The sequence below is a fragment of the Tenebrio molitor genome, chromosome 1, assembly GCF_963966145.1.
Source record: "Tenebrio molitor chromosome 1, icTenMoli1.1, whole genome shotgun sequence".
In the NCBI taxonomy this organism is placed as follows: domain Eukaryota; kingdom Metazoa; phylum Arthropoda; class Insecta; order Coleoptera; family Tenebrionidae; genus Tenebrio; species Tenebrio molitor.
In genome coordinates this window covers 32,491,693-32,509,521 of record NC_091046.1, presented here as the reverse complement: position 1 = coordinate 32,509,521, position 17,829 = coordinate 32,491,693, and the positions used below count along the sequence as shown (strand labels likewise).

The following is a 17,829-nucleotide window of genomic DNA, read 5'->3' as shown; positions in this document are numbered from 1 at the left end:
GACATTTTTAGTTTGTTATATTTAAAAAATCGCAGTAGGCATATGCGACTAAGCACGTTATGGAGTAAACACTTAACAGATGCGGCAAACATCTGGTGGAGGCTTTAGTCGTTGAATGAGTTTCAAGAACGTTTGCTTTAGTTTAACAAGCAGAAAACGGATAAGTTCTCCAAAATGGAATAACTTTTTTTAAAAGAGATCTACACTTTAACCTCCATTATTTCATCTTCAGAATTATCTTCATCATTAGATTCCGAATCATCTTCTAATGTTTAGCCCACGAATGCTTTCGTTCAGATCTCTTTTAAAAAATGGTTCCACTTTTCTGATTTTCCTTTTTTTGTTGTTCTAGTATCCTCCAGACCTTTTTTTTGTAATTATGCAATATATAACAGATCTTCCCACCATCCCACCTATAAATTAATTATACAGTTCAGGATTTCATCGAATACAAATTCATTGTTCTCACATTGAAGATATCCATTAATCTATTAATAATAGCATCATTATTTAGATCGGCCCTACCTCGTTTAAAATGTGTCTAGCCCTTCAACACTCGACAAACACCACTTTTGGCATTATTCACTTGTAGTAAACCCTTTAAATTATTACTTTGTGTTGTCTGATTTAAAATAAATTGGAAAAACGTCAAAATGACATTTATTGATAACTTTATTTACTTTTTGTTTTAGAATCATCTTGCAACATAGCACTTCAAATTTAGTTACAAAAGATTTACAACCAAAATGAAATATAACTACTACTTTCGTCAGTACTGCCAATTTAACAAAATTAAAGCATGGCAACCTATCGTTTTTTTAAAGATGGAATAGATTATATTGTGAGTAGACATAATAAAAATTCAAATTTTGTGTTAATACTGGGTACTTGAGATAAAAATTGGATTCTGAACAACTTTTTCTTATAACTTATAACTTATTTTGGTATTTCTATGGTGAATCAAAATATCGCGAATTGACTCTATTTAGGAGATCACAGGTGGCCGAGTTTACACCTTACAGTTGAGTTAAATACTCAAAAGGCTAATGAAGTCGACGATTGCCCAAACATTCAAATTTTTATTCCAAACAATAAGAAAATTATCAGACTGTCTTCATCTTGAGTGCGACACACTGCATATGATGCATATGACGGTATAAATTTTGATTAACTTAATAAAAGCGTTTAAAAAAAATGGTAACTTATATTTGCCTGCTCCTGTGGAACACTCAAACAAATTTAAGGTAGTAAGGTAGTGGAGAGTAGTTATTCAATAATTACACACATCATTGTCTTAACAAAGATAAACAATGATGAATATAATTTTTCAACTTTTCCAGTTGAACTCTTAGTGCTTATTCACAATGGACATAAGACATAAGAAATACATAAGAGATACCTAAGAATAATTTGTAAATTTGGGCATTTGGAAAATAATTTATGTGTCCATATAACTCGAATATGATTCTCCATGCCTTTTTGTACACAACAATAGGGTTTACTGAGGTCTCTTCTCATAAATTAATAGTATATGCACTGCATATATCATGAATTTCTAATGCATTATGTCAAGTTTATGTCCATTGTGAATAACCACTTAATGATCGATTATAATTTATCTTTGAAACTTATTTCAGCAGGTGTTTGACTTCAGATGCGACGCCTTCATAAAATTTTCATTCATAATTTGGGTAAACGACAAATTCATTGCAGACGCATTTTAGATTTTATTATAATGTTCGATTAACGGCCGTATTCACCAACGCCAGTTAACGTTAACTGTAGGTTAAAATACTTCGTTACTTTAGTTACCTATTGTTATAACAATGTTTTCGTATATTTTAACCTACAGTTAACTTTAACTGGCGTTGGTGAATACGGGCCAAAGTGAAAAGTAAAAAACAAAATACACGAAATAATTAAAGAGGATTGTTTGTTTGGTGACGATAATTACTTTTAAATATGAATTTATTGGTTCACAAAAAAAGCTTCATAAATCAGATGAAACTTGAGTTTAATAACGGTTGAGCTACGACGTCAAATAAAGGAAGAAATTGAGGAAAAACTTTAGGAACGTTTTTCTGCAGAACGCAAGGGCTGTACAATAAATTTTAAATAATGAGTGTCTACATGCGCCATAAATCTTCGACCTTTTTCACATTATTGTGATTCATTTAGATTCATTAAAATTTGATTGGAGCCTCTATGCTCTATCATTTGGAAATAAATTTCCGTAGCACGTTCAAATAAAATTGTTATCAATGTAGTTGAACAATACGAGCATTAGTTAATCGTGAACGCATTCAATTTAGCTCGGCGGCTTTTAATTTTGGACATTCCTGTTTGGCCCTGTCTTCCTCATCTAGTTAGTCGGTTGTATAAAGTTGGGTAAAGATTTACGGACTTCCAGATAGAAAATGTCAGTTTGTTTTCCCCGCTCGGCTGGTCCAGTTGCCGACCAACTTGCAGCTTATCTCTGCGTCTCTCGCCATTCAACCCTCGTAAAACGTAGGTCTTTATTGGACCGCAAAATCGGTTTATTTATAATGGGAATGATACCATCTCGGAAGCATTGTTACTTCATAAAATATTTACTTCCCGATAATCCAAAATTGGAACCACAAAAATATTGATGCAGTTGCAATAAAAGACGTTTTCGAGTAAATTAACTTTTGTGATTAATGTTATTTTGACTCGCTTGAAAAATATACGCGGCAGAAATTTATTAAAGGTTCTTATCAGAAACAACAAGGTTCAAAGAGCAACACCAACAAAATAAAACTCGCCGGGAAAGGGGAAAATTTACATGAATGTTTTGTTTAGCCGAAATGTTCAGTAATTTAATACAGTCTCGAATATTTGTTTCGTGTTCTGAAAATTTTTTTTGTTAATGAAACATTAATGAAGCGAAAATGAGAAACTAGGTGTTACATCTTCAGGTGCTAAAAATTTAGATACGTTATAATGTTATAAATCACTATTTATTAATTATGTTAATTTCAGTTTAAAAAATAATATTTGTGGAGGAACCAGACAATTAATAATGTTACGTAAATACGTACTAATGCAATATTATAAATTGAGCCGTCTTCGACAACAATATTGATCAATAAAAACATATATGTATTTAACGGTTTGCTGGTTTCAGTGCAATATACTGTACTTATGTTTTTTTAATTGATTAATTTTTCTTTATACGTAATTAATAAATCACCATTTTGCTACGGTTAAAAAACGACTGTTAATCCAAATTTCCGTATTGATTGTTATAATATAGATATTTCGCTATAGTTTTTTAAGTCAAAGACAAAAAAGTTGTTGTACCGTTTACTTTTGATATTGTTAAAGTTAATTCAATGTCGTATCTTATATTAATGTATTTTTATTACAATTATTATTATTTCGATTTTTTAGTAGGTACTCGTAAAAGAACAAAAACCTGTGATTGATTATAGTATTTGCACTTATATGATTATCATTTTATGACACTTCTAAATAGACGTTACATATTATACCTATGAAGTTTTAAAATAAATTTTTTGGTTCGACACTGTCAGAATTTGAGAATTTTCTCCTATGTGAACGGATTTTGATAAATGTCACAACTTGTCAAAACGAAACGTCAAGCTAATTTGAAAGATTTTAAACGATTTGGAGCTTTCAAGGGGCTCGTCGAACCAAAAAACGTTGTATTCAACTCGTTCGTGTGTAAATTTACATACAAACTCGTCAAATAAACTACTATTAAAAAATGTATAAAAATAGGGTTGCCAGATATCTCTTTTTAAGAGGACATGTCCTTTTTTCAGCAAACATTCTTTTTGTAATTTGCCTCCATTTTGATTCTCTAATAGACATTTTAACGAACGCGACGTCATCATCTGGGATGTCCTTATAGCCATTATTTCACGGAACATTTTACGAAAATTTTTAGGTTGGCAAAGCTTGATCCGTCATGCGTGTCAGTTTAAATTACAAAATGTGCAAAGAATTATTTATCAGGATTTATCAGGCAACAAATTCGCGACCAAATTTTTGGCAATTTCACGTATTTCGGCGGGAGTACATGAAAGATTATCTTCCATATTCGTGTTTTGTGACAGAATTTGGATAAAACAAAAGGCGACTTTGAAGACTTGATCAAATTTTTACTTTTAAAATTAAGGCATTACCAACCGCCACAAAAATCCCTAAATCGAGGAAAGTAAACATTTTTGTTTAAAAACGGCTTAAAAAGGGCAAATTACAAAAAATAGTACAAAAAACTCGTTTCATAAGACCTCGAAGCACTCATTCTTTAAAATAACTCGTGGCTGCGCCACTCGTTTTTTAATCTTGAATTCGTGCTTCAAGACTGGTCTTATGAAACTTGTCTTTTAATATACTATTTTTTATCTATCTTTTATTGTGTAAGTACACTTTTGTCCTCTTTTTTTCTGCAAATGTAGAAAGATTTTTTTATATGATTAATACACAATGGACTCAGGAAAGAATTCGACTGAAACTGTCAACTGTGAAAGCAAGCAATTTTATCTGTAGTAGGTACATAATTGTGGGCACGTTCTTGTACCGAGTGACTATCAATGATTGAAAATTATTTTGTTATGTTGGTAACACATTCGAAATCTTTTGTTGGCAACATTGGTGACATGACACAAGCAATTTTCAAAATTGAAACAAACAAACAAACAAACAAAACAATGTACTTCGTGACTTAACCTAACCTAAATAGAAATGATTGAGAGATAATGTACGAGAAGATTTGCACTACCAACTGCATCAGTGTTGCCAATCCACTATTTTGCTTCAATCATTTATAGTCACTCGGTATATAAAGATTTTTTCGAAAAAGTAAACGGTGATAAAGCTTTTCTGGAAAAAGTCAGAAAATCTGACAAATATTAAAAATCAGAATTTTCTTCGAGCAGTTCTTCAGAAGACTAATACCACTTGGGATTAATAGTTATTTTCATATGAGTAGCGCTCTCAGATCACTTTTCTGGTATGAGGCCGAATTTTGAAGAACGAGGCGTCAGCCAAATGCTGCAAAACAGGCCGAATACCTGAAAACTGACAGCGCACGAATATTGAATATCGTTTTTCGTGTTCGTTTGGGCAAACTATTAAAAATTAGTTATTTACCTATAGTATGCGGGAAGTGAAATTTCCCGCGTGACCACTTTGTTTGCATTAGTGCGACCGCGGGAAATTTCTTCCCGCAAAAGTTAGGTACAATATTTTTTGTAACGAATAACTCAAAAATATTTAAAAATAAAATTAAAAAGTAAATCGTTTTAACATTGGAATTTTTTTACTATTGAGTTGGTAGCATCTTCCGCGCTGATTACTAGATTATTAAAATTTAAAGCCGTCTACTACGATCACACAACATGTTGAACAAATTCTTTCTTTTCATGCACTTGAAAAACAACAATAATTATTTTCAGGGCCTTGTTATTATTCTTACCTTTTTGAATTGCATTCTTATTTGTTTTATAACAAAATTACTTATTTTTGTGTTGATGAGAATTAATTTTACAAGAAACGTCCATTTTGTTTACAATACTATACGTTATTAAATACCAACCTTACAATGAGATTTCCCCTAGTTTCTAATGCAAATTAAAAAACACGGCGTGCGGGAAATCTCCGAGGACAACCGGGAAATACCGATTTTGAGGCTTTGAGTACAAAAAACCTTATTCGCTATTGGAAGCTACACCACACGTCTTCAGAAGTTTTGTTTTCCGTAGCCGTTCCTTATCTCTTTTTTTGTTTGTTTATTTGTTTTTAACGTACTCTTCTTACTTATTTAATAATTCTCCTTGAAAGGTGGTACGGTAATTGTTTATTTTAGTTACTTGTCGAATTTTCGCGTTTTTTCTAGCCAGACACCCGTAGAGCATTCTGCTACGTCGTTTCCCACCTTTCAAACCTTGTGCAAACGCCCTTTTTTTCTCTCTTGTTGTGATTCAAGGTCGCGTCATTGTCTAGTACCGAGCGATCCAAAAGTCTTTCTATCAAGTGAGCCATGACATTATTATAACTACACCATAAAATGTGAAATTAAAAATATCAAAGGATACGGACAGACTAATAAAAAAACATATTTTTAATTTTCATTTAAATATGCGCCAAATATGCTGCAGTCCAACGGCATTCGTTTCCACTGTCATGACCCACTTGATAGAAAGACTTTTGGATCCCACGGTATAACTAAAGTGCAAGGAACATGTATTTGCACAACATTTGAAGGTATAGGGGATGATCAGCAGACACCGTGGAACACGTTGGGGCCTATCCCAATTTCGAATTCGACAAGTAACTAAAGTAAACAATGGCCGGTGATACTATGGAAGATCATTAGATACATAAAAAAATATTAGTTACGTTTCTTTGAATTCATTATGATTTGCTGTGGTTATTTTCTTCATCTACTTGAACTGTATTCCTTTAATAAAAACATGATACTTATTTATTTTGTGATTTCCATACATTTTCTCTAAGCTAAACTAGAAATAAAAGATAAAAAGAAAAAGTCATTATACTTCTAAAACTATGTTAATAATTATTGTCGTCATTTATTTGTGCGTGGTGTTTGTTGTAAGTATGTTAACAATTTCGTGTTTAAGTGATTAAATGATTTATATCAGACGGGTTAGCGCCATTAACTGACCATAAACAATTAATCTATCATTTAGCACACAATAGAACTATTTACTCGACCGTGGTGACACAATTGCGTGTCCGTATATTGTAAAATAATGTATGTGCAATGATAAGTTGACCTGGATAAAATGCACTTGCACTAACTAAATCTTCGTTCTCCATCCGCCGAGCCGTCATACCGTCCGTGATGAATCACCCATCAAGCATTGTTTGTGTTGCTGTGGCTTGGCAACACCGGCAACGTTGCAAACGTACAACAAGCCCTTCGTATATACCAGTGGCGGCTCGTAACATTTTTGGCTGGGTGGGCAGACATTTTAATACTTCCCTCCACCAATGTTATTATTGTTATTACATGTTATATTTTTTGTTATGTTTGTTGTAATTGCTGGAAAGGAATTTCTGTGTTAGTCACTGCTAATTGCAGTGTCCAGCAAGAACCTACGGGAAGGTCCAGAAAATCTCTTGCCGGGAAAGGAATTAGGAAGTGTTATTTGTTATTATGGAAGTGATGAGTGTTAGTATAGTCAACAAAAATAACAAGATTGTCATAAATATAAAACAAAAAATAAATTCTCAATAAAATAAATAAAATAAATTCTCAATAAAGTAAATAAAATAAATTCTAAATAAAATAAAAAACAAAATATAACATTCTTATTAACTAAACTAAAATTAATAAGAACAAAAAATGACGTTACAGTTTTTTATAAATTAAATCGATTCTTCTGTCTTTGGCTTCCGCGAAATGATCAATTACTTGGTCAAAAAATGTATCCGTTTTACGCAATGATTTTAGTAATTCTTTTTCTATCGAAATTTGACCGAGATTATTTAGTCGAGATTGATCAATTGTGTTGCGAGTGAAACTTTTAATACGTTTAAGAACGGAAAAACTTCTTTCTACCGACGCGGATGTAGCTGGAATTGTTAAAATTAAACTGATTAACTTAAATATTTCTGGAATATCTTCCTGAAGAGAATTGTCAGTTATAAATTTTAGTTTTTCGCCTAAAATTCCAGGATCGGAATATAAAACACGTAACTCATTTTCAAGTTTGTCATTATTGAAAAATTGGGGATAGTTATCTAAAAGTTTTTTTAATAAGTTATGAGGGAACTGTTGCTTGAAGGTTAAAAATTTATCATTATTCATAAGGTTAAAAAAATGTAATTGTTCAAAATCTTTAAATCTGTTTGAAATTTGGTTTGTAATCATATCAAAAATTTGATTATATAATCGTCTGCAATGTAGTTGTAAATCATTTTCCAAAATTGTTCGTCTGCGCTTTGTAGGTGGACCTACTGTATTCACACTTCTTTCAAAGATGTTATTAAAAAACTGTTCTTCCGTTCTGTACGTTTGAAATGTTTCTAAAAGTTTATTTACGCGATCTTTACAATATGAAATATCTAACAATTTTGTTTGAATAATAGAATAAATTAGATCCGTTTCTTCGAATATTAAGTGGAAAATCTGAAGGAAAAAATAAGCGTTAAAGTCGTTTAAAAAATTTAAATAGCCTATGGATTCACGTATCGTCTTGGAGTCTTTCGCGAATTCAGCACTGGTGGATATTTCATTAAAAACCTCCAAAAGTTCATCTCTATATTTTAAAACTGTACTTACTATACGTGACTTGAAATTCCAACGCGTTTGAGAATTTCCCGGAATTTTACGGCTACATATTCTATTTAGAACGTTTGTACGTTTTGTTGATTTTGAAAAAAAAACCGATATTCCTGAAAGTGTTGCAAAAAATATTTTAACTTCTTGAATTTCACCAACCGCATCTTGAAGTACCAAATTTAATCGATGTGCATAGCAATGAATAAATAGTGCCTGCGGGGCCGTACTCTTAATTTTTGATTGTAATCCGTTTAATTCGCCCGACATTACCGCGGCCCCATCGTACGTTTGAGCTACTAATTTCTTCTGTAAATTGAATTTTTCAAATTTACCTGTTAAAAAAGAAAATAATTGATCTGCTGTACGACCAGCACTAACGTCAAAAAATCCGAGAAACCGTTCCTTTATTTCACCAACGTAAGTATATCGAAAAACCACCGATAATTGAGAACGACAGGACAAATCTGTGGTTTCATCAATTTGCCAAGAAAAACAAACAGAATTTTGAATTTCTGACTCTATTTGCCGAGTTATGTAATAGTTAACCGATTCAATTAATTCATTTTGAATTGTTTTTGACATACCGCTAAAAACCGAAGACGATTTTAAAAATTCTTCAAATTTTGGATCATAAGAAGACAAGAATTCCGCGAGTTCCCTATAATTACCGCGATTTGACGAGTCTTCTTTTTCATTGTGACCTCGGAAAGCCAATTCTTGGGTACCCAAAAAAATTGTCATATCGATGAGACGTTTTAATATTTCCCGATTACTTTTTACCTTTTCATTATATTCTAAAATAAATGTGCGATGTGCTGAATCCAAAGAATTTTCTATGTTTTGCTTTCCAAATAATTTTAATTTTAAGGCCGCGTGTCTTTCGACCGATTGATGTAACGCCTTCAAATTGTCAACTCCTGTCGTACACCATGGGCTTTTTAATTTGGAATCGTTGAACAAAAGACAAGGCCAGCAAAAAAGTTTACTTTTGATTTCACTACCCGTCAGCCAATGACACTTTCCAAACCACGATGAATTAAATTTACGGTTAGAAGAATTTTTATTAGTGTTTACTAATGAATTTAATGAAGGGGTTGGCCTGTCTAATTGTTTAATAAAAACTTTGTCATCGTACGATAATTTATTAAACGCGTTTGTCAATAAATAATTAACCAAATCACCGTTATTTCTTACTAATTCTCGAAGATTCTCCATGACGAATTGACGAACTACCACCACATGTACAAACGACAGAATCACATGAAAGCCAACGACTAAGTTGTGCGGACGTTACCGATTAGGTACCGATTCTTGACGAAGTTTCAGGGAAGACATGTCTGGCCTGCTAGATATTATACGAATGAATTTATTTATTATTGTTTTAATAGCTTTATGGTTTATTTTAGACATATGCTGTCGCGGACTTTTTTGAAGATTTTTCTCTGATATTCAACTTTCTTTTATAACTCTTTTTTATATTTTTAAGAATAACCCCAGCGTTAGCAAAAATTAAATCTTGGTCAAAGAAAAATTGTTTTAATTTTTTTTTTATTTAAAATTAAGTGCATAATTTCTCACAATTACTAGTTATTTCAATGTATCTTAGTCCTAAATATTATTACACAAAATTTGAAATAAATTAATTGAACAGATTGGGAGAAATAAAATAAAATAAAATGTAATGTACAAATGAATGCTTTTCTACTCAGGGTAGACATGTCTTGCCTGCATTTCTCCAGCTTAAACAAACGTTTCTACTTCGGTCTCTTTCTTTCGCAGTTTTGCACGGTTGGCCATAATACGCGTAGAGCTTTCATATTTCAACGAACATCTCTCAGGGAAGACATGTCCACCCTGAGAAAAATTCGCCTCGGAAATGTTTTGATTTGCCTATAAAAACATTTACTTTCTAATAACAAATCATCAAATAAATAATTGATAAATTTAAAAATGAAAATAAAATTTAAAAAAAATATGTCATTTGGTTTTGGGTGGGCACTGCCCACTCTGCCACCCCTGACGAGCCGCCACTGGTATATACACATTTGCCCTCTTCTATACTCTACAATCTACATGACCAAGCTCGGGGATTCACTCAACTTGATTAAATAAATCACACAAAGCCAACTTCGTCCGTTAATAGTTTTGTACGAATTTTGTTTGAGAAAATAGTCATACAACAATTATTAGGTTAGATCCATATCTAGAATTGACATAATTAAATGTAAAGTTCATTTCTATCAAAATTTTAATCCTCAAGTGTCTTACGATGATTTTTATTTATAATCTCATTTATTTTTTTTTAAATGATCAATATGGTACACAATTCTAAAAACCGACAAATGATAGAATTGATGATTCAAAACAAAAGAGTGTTTTCACACATTTTAGCCCTTTAACGATAACAATTTTAATTATTTTAACGTCTTGTTAATTTCTGCCGCTAGATAATTTATTGGCAAGTATTGAAAAACGGCATAGCTGGGTGTGGCAAAGCTTTAATTCATACCTCTACATAATAAAGTTCAGAATAGGTGATACTGTTCAAATTTGATACCGAAATTTCCACTAGTTTTTAGACTGACGAAACTTGATGGCCAAATTTATAGGTCATATCCTGAATTAGCTTTCCATTAATGTCGTGTTTATAAATTCGGCCTAACAATGTTTGCTGGATATTACGAATTTCAGAAAATGGCCTTTGGCTTTACAAACAGTTTATCAGTTATCCATCGTTTCGTTAATAATTTTGATGAAATCTAAAACAACTTATTAATTAAAGTAAAGCGGTACTGAGCGTGGATTCGTTCATGCACAATGGCCGGCAATAAAAACTAGCCATCACTTTTCTGTCAAAATTCAAATGTGTAATTAATGCTTTAATGACACTGACATTTAAATGATGGCTAACTTTTTTTGCCTGCCACTGTACCTTATAAGTAATAATATTAAAAATTACCAACGCAATGTATTTGAAAGGAACATAGTTACTATTGCGGGCATAAAAAATGGGACATCAATTTTCTGTCAGTTTTGAAAAATTCGATGTAGTTCAAGCTTTATTGTCATAGAAATTTCATACTATTCTAACTAACATTTTAAAAATTTATTTTATACTCATATTTTCCTTTTCCAAATGCCCTCTTCTTTTGATAAAGGTAGATTTTGATTGGGACTTTGCATTAAATAATTATTATTCATTACGTACTTACTTACACTCATTCTTTACAATCTACAATACTTAATGACAACGTCAATCAATTCAAAGTAGGGTTAGAAACAGATAAGGGTCATTTCACATTAAAAGTCAAGACAGTGATGTTGATGTTCCACTTTTTTTTTGCTCCCAGCAGTACATTTGTTTTATAATTATTTTTATATCCGATCGGGCGATTTTTGCCTGCTTATGAACTATGTAGTTTTTAGGGAGTAATTCAGTATATCATGGCCCAGGGCTGTAAAAGTTTTTGCCGCCCTTGTTTATGCCGTTACTACAGTAATAACAATAACTGGCTTAATCCACCTTTCTGATTTTTTTCGTTATTTTAAAATTGAATCTACCTAAATTATTATAAAATTTAAAACTTCGACCGGACATAAAATTTTGTATGTACCACGGACATAATTAGCGTTTGTGACCCTAGCGTGTTATGGCTCTCGACTGACGTCTCGAGCCCTAATGTCACGCCGCGGGCCACAAACGCCTTCATTACGCCGTTCATACATAAATAACTATAGCCGAGTCGTGAATGTAAAAAAAGAATACATATGTGATTTTGCAAATACTAATACACATGACTGAAAATAGTAATTTTCGATGTAAGTGGGCTGTCAGAACATTTTTCAGGTATGAGGCCGAAATTTGAAGCACAAGGCGTTAGCCCAGTGATGCAAAACAGGCCGAATACCTATAAAAACTGACAGCGCACGAATATTGAACAACTCTTTTCATGTTCGTTTCCTGAGATATTTAGCCGGGAAAGTGGTATATAACTAAATAAATATATAAACTTTCCCAGTTATATACCTAACTTGCCATCTGTCAAAGATAACCTCAAAATTTACAATAAATTAATGTTTTTTAAGACTTTCCCACACGAACACGAAAAACGTTATTCAATATTCGTGCGCTGTCATTTTTCAGGTATTCGGCCTCATACTTCATATGAAAATAACTATTTCGTGTTCGTTTAGGCAGTCTTAAAAAACATTAATTAATTGTAAATTTTGAGGTTATCTTTGACAGATGTAAAGTTAGGTATGCAAACGGAAAAGTTTCTATACATATTTTGTTATATACCACTTTTCACGTTATGTATCTCAGGAAACGAACTAGGAAAAAAAAATTAAAAAGGAATAAGTGAATTATTATTAATCCAAGAGTGAAGCATGTAAAGTCTATACATTGCAAATTATAAATTTTAGAATATAAATCAAAAGCTTGTTGTATTTGTTATGACATAAATGAGAAATAAATACTCGAGCAACTGATTTATTATTCCATACAATTTAATTTTTAACTTGCTGAAATTTACATTTTTATTGTAGATCACTATTCAAAATAAAATAATATATTCCGTTAGCTATGAATTATGAATTCCATTTTTATTTAAAACTGAATGTGAATAACAATACGTCTGTGTAATGAATATTTAAATTGTTATCTACGACCAACATACTAAAGTTTAAAATTATACATATTTCTGTTACAGTGTATAATACTATGATTTCAATTATTTTTGGACACATATATCATGGAAAATGACAAGTTAATTAATTTTTTATATGAAATTTTGTGGGAAATTTGGTATACCAAATACCTATTGTTGCATTTCGGAATATAAAAATGTCCGTTTTTCAGTAAACAATGTGTGTATGTATGTATGTATGTATGTATGTATGTATGTATGTATGTATGTATGTATGTATGTATGTATGTATGTATGTATGTATGCATGCATGCATGCATGTATGTATGTATGTATAATAAGCAATCTACGCATACAAATAAATAAAATTACAGTGTCTGTCTGTTTTTCATATTTACGAGTAAAGAAATTTTCGAACTATTTGAACAGTTTTTAGATTTTTGTCTGTCTGTCTACCAGTTTCAAAAACGATTGGATCGATTTTCTTCAAACAAAGTTTCGCAAGTTTCGATATGGCGTCCTGTAACGCAATAACGAGAAATCTGTGCAGAGTACATATATCGTGCTGTAGTGAGCTCGTCTCGCTTATCTTTGTTTCATCGATTATGAGGTGCTTCACGTCTTATGTTCTTTACGTTGCAAGCCTAAACTTGAAAAGTCAAATTTTAATTTAATGCTTTGTTTAACGTCGTTATACCTAGTCTAATGTACGATTATTTGTCTGATTTATTCAAATTGCTTAGTATTTAATTAGTTTAATTTCTTCATTTGTTATGCTAGTGAACTTATTTTTTTAAACCTCTTTTGTCACACGTTTCAGTAGTTAATAAGAGACAGTTCTAATGGAGATTTACACGAACCTTTGGAGATACCTGGATATACCAGTGTGAGCAAAGTCGCAGACTAATTTATAAGAACCGAATGATTGTTTTAGCACTCGCATTTCTATTTGTTGGAACTGCGGCGATATACAGGTACCATCTGTGGGGGACAATTAATAACGAGTGACACTTACCTGTAACAATTAGTTGAACGGATAAAGCGTTTCTAAGGGAATCCAGTCTTCGTGTGAGATCTCTACTGGGGGACACACATCTGTATTCTCCGGCTTCTTGGTAAAGGACCTTATCCAACCTTAATTCCTGCGATGCTCCCATGGGTTCTAGCCGGCCAGTTCCTGCCTCTACGCGGGTCCAACATCCAGACGTGCCTAAATAAAAAAATATAGATTAGACCCCACCGAGAGACTCTTGTTTATTTATAGCAATTTTCGAATAAAACGACAAGTCAGTAGTAGGTACGGCAGATATTCAAAAGTTGTTGAGAAAGTAAGCTGTAATTCCGGTTGTGATAAGAACAAATTGATTTTGTGCAGAGAATTGTCGAGGACAGGGTGATATTCGAAAAGTTATGTGTAACGAAATCGTACGCAAACTTTACGGGATATTCAAAGGAAAAAGTTTGAAAACCACAAATGGTAACAGATTCCATTCAAGCAACGGCCGTCTTGCGAGAACTATAAACAAGACCTGTAAAGTAAACCCATCAGAAACTTTATAGTTTACCTTGTTTACATATGCATGCCGCAACAAGAAGTTAAGTGGTTCTGCAGAATTCGCTCCTTTTTATAATATTATTCACAATTCTGCCGTGTAGTTATATATGCATAGAGTTCTTAAGAAAGCAATGCTGGCTGTTTGTAAAATACGATTCTGTTTAAAACTTCCCTTTTGTACTATTATTGTTATTACGGGGTTAAGGGATTGATCCTGCACCAAAGACCTTTAACTAAATCCTTGCATACTAAACAGAAAGCCACTGAAACAAATTAGTTCTCTAAGCCTTTCTAACGCAGACCGCTAAAATCTTCTACCAACAAATCGTGCGCGCGATTTAAAACTAATTAGCGTTACTGGCAATTTTCTCTCTAACGAGCAATAATTTATTGCTAAATATTTAAAAGTAAATAGAGCAGAGAGTAAATACCGAGTATTCGCGTGTTTATTTCGTGGTTAATTATTATCAATTTGATCCTAATTCGTATAAAGCTTTGTAAACTGACGCGCAGCTAAAACTAAACTGAATAAATTTCAGTCGGATCCATTAACTCAAAGCATTAATAATAACTGATCAAATAACAATCGATTAATACTTAAAAAGCATTTAATAAACCTTTGGGAAAAAGCTCAATTCTCCTGAGAGTCTTCATTTTAGGAATATTTTATTATTGATAATGATCTAAATGCTGAGACGAATTTTAATTAAACTTCCACGATATTATTTTGAGATACTTAGGCACCTGAAATCTCAAAGTAAATTATTCCAACTTTCAGCATAATTAACATTTTCAGAAGTGAATTGGCTTGGAATTTGGTTTGTCGACAGGGGAAAATATGCAGATTTTTTTTCAATTTACAGAGATAATTAGGTTATTATGCTTTTATATTTTAGAGAGCTTTTTAAGAACAAGTTACCTGGAGGACAGGCGAGTTGAACTGCACCTCCTAGGGCTACCTCCACTTGTCGTCCCGTGGAACTTAGTTCTCCGATATCAAAATCTGGCTCTTGGGTCACTTCCATGTCATCTAAAATTCGAACAAGAACAAAACCTTCAGGATATTAAACTTCTGGGACAAAATTGCGGTATTAAACTTTTGTTATAAAAAGCATCTGTTTTTATTAATAATAACAGAGTTTATGTTGCAACATGTTCATAAACAAGGATATTATGCATAAAGTAAGCAGTTTGTGCAGAAAAAGTGCATAGGTTATTCGAATCCTTTTATAGCAGCTTTATTGCTTAGAGAAAGTCGTAAAACTTGAATTCATGACTTCTGATAACCAACGATAAAAGGAAAAAAAATGATAATAGAAATCTGATGCATATTATTGTACCGAAAATAAAAAACAGGGAGATCGTTTTTGTAAATAACGCTGTTGTGAGATAACGGTCGTTGTTACTGGTAATGGGGTTTTGGGTAAGAAGAGTGGTATAATCTAATGCCTCGCTATAAATAGTTGTGGCGAGTGGATTAGTTGATAAAGTTTTCCTAAATGAGTTGGACCGTCAGCACCAGACACCAGTTAATTAAGCCACTCTACACGTTTTATAATGGCAGGCCATTTCATATCATTGCAGATTAGTGAATAATTTTCGTCTTTTCTACTTTCTCCATTAAATTAAGATTTTGAATCCAACGACCTAGTGGTAATCAGAATATTTACGACAAAATGTTTATGGCAGATGTTCATTAAATATAGGATCTGCATAATTAAGACCAAAAGATTTATTTCGTATTTGTTTGCCTCAAATTTTTTGTAAATATTTATCTACTCAACTTGTCTTGTTGTATTCTTTTCCTACACAACAGCTATGAAAAGTGTGAATAATTTATTACTCGTCATTATAAAAGTGAATACATACGAGTATGTGATTTAAAGATGTAGATAATTACATATTTCATTGAATTATCTTTATACAAAAAAAATTGTTGTGGCAAACATTTCAAACATTGTACTCGTATATCATTGTTTCTCCATAAATATCTGTACTTACATGGTGTATGTATACATACTCGTACATTGTTACGTTATTATGTATATATTTTCCTCGCTAAGTGCAAGACACAGAGGGTGACTTTGAATGCAATTTGGTTTTTAGTTATCTGCCGAGATTCACAGGAAATGGGACAAAATATACTTCAATAAGTCATAAACCACAAGTGTATTGAATTTAAAATCGTTCTTATTCTAAACATTTATTGCTACTATATTCCTGATAGTGACATATCATGCTGGAGAGAAATATAAAAGAATGTATGTATAACATGCTTGTATGTATTTTAGTGCTGTTTTCGTTCGGGAAATAACTTATTATAGCTCTGGTGCGGTAATGATTATTACCGCACCCATTAATTAAGCGTTAGATAATAAAACCTTACAATTCTCAGTGCTTGTAGGAAAATCGTTGTTCATAAAATAATTGCGGGCAATGTTATTGCCATTGGCCTTCATGTGTTTTTCTAAATTCACTTTCGGCTTGGTTCGCAAACGACACGCTTGGTGCCGTAATAATTAACTTTGCGCAGTTGTTACGAAAGTTTAGGTTCTCTTAAAATTCGAATTGACAAAAATATTTACGAATAAACGATTTTTAGCGTTAGCTTTGTGCAAGATGAATTTCAATCAATACATCATGTCAAATTCTTTAAGAAAGCCATTGCATCAATATCCTCAAAGTTGGCGTTGGAGAGTCGATTGAGAACGCACCACGCGTGTAAAAGTGTAGATTTAAACAGCTGATATGGATATGTGATCCTTTATCTGCATTGTGCGTTCACAATCGAGTCTTCAACGCCTACTTTGAGGATAAATTTAAATGAACGCACGATATAAACAAAATACATACATACTTCTACGAATGATAAACAAAAAATACGGACATGCTGAATGCTAACAGTAACAATATATTTAAATACATATATTATTTCATACCGTTATAAAATGACCACATACTCGTATTATGTACGAGTAATTGATTAAGTTAATTCGAACATGATTCAATTAAATAATCAAGGAAGTTACTTTTTTCACTTTTTAATGGTTTTTAAACGAAGGACACTAATTATAAACATTGGATGACTTTCTAGTTAATAATTTAACTAAGTTATAACTCCCTTAAAGGACGAGTATTGATATCTAAAGTTACGAGTAATTGCATTAATTCTTGGAGGATTAAGTTTAAATGAAGGTTTGGGGGTTTCAAGGTTGTCTAAAACATCGAGTTATTTTATAATTTAATATCTAACAACAGAAAGGAAAAAAAATGGTGTGAAACAATTATGCGTATTACACTTTTAAGCTAAAATGTTTCATAAAAAC

At 32.1% G+C, this 17,829-nt stretch overlaps 1 protein-coding gene across 4 annotated transcripts in view; it reads right to left on the bottom strand.

Annotated features, from left to right (window-relative positions):
* Positions 1-17,829, bottom strand: part of tei (teiresias) — a 281,205-nt gene that overhangs the window by 59,525 nt on the left and 203,851 nt on the right. For 3 of the 4 annotated variants that reach the window (XM_069042260.1, XM_069042265.1, XM_069042282.1), the window contains 2 exons: positions 15,423-15,533; positions 13,964-14,158 (listed from right to left, as the gene is read on the bottom strand). In XM_069042260.1, coding sequence (XP_068898361.1) covers positions 13,964-14,158; positions 15,423-15,533 — 306 coding nt within the window. The remainder of the gene's footprint in view (positions 1-13,963; positions 14,159-15,422; positions 15,534-17,829) is intronic. The other variant, XM_069042272.1, reaches the window with a different exon arrangement.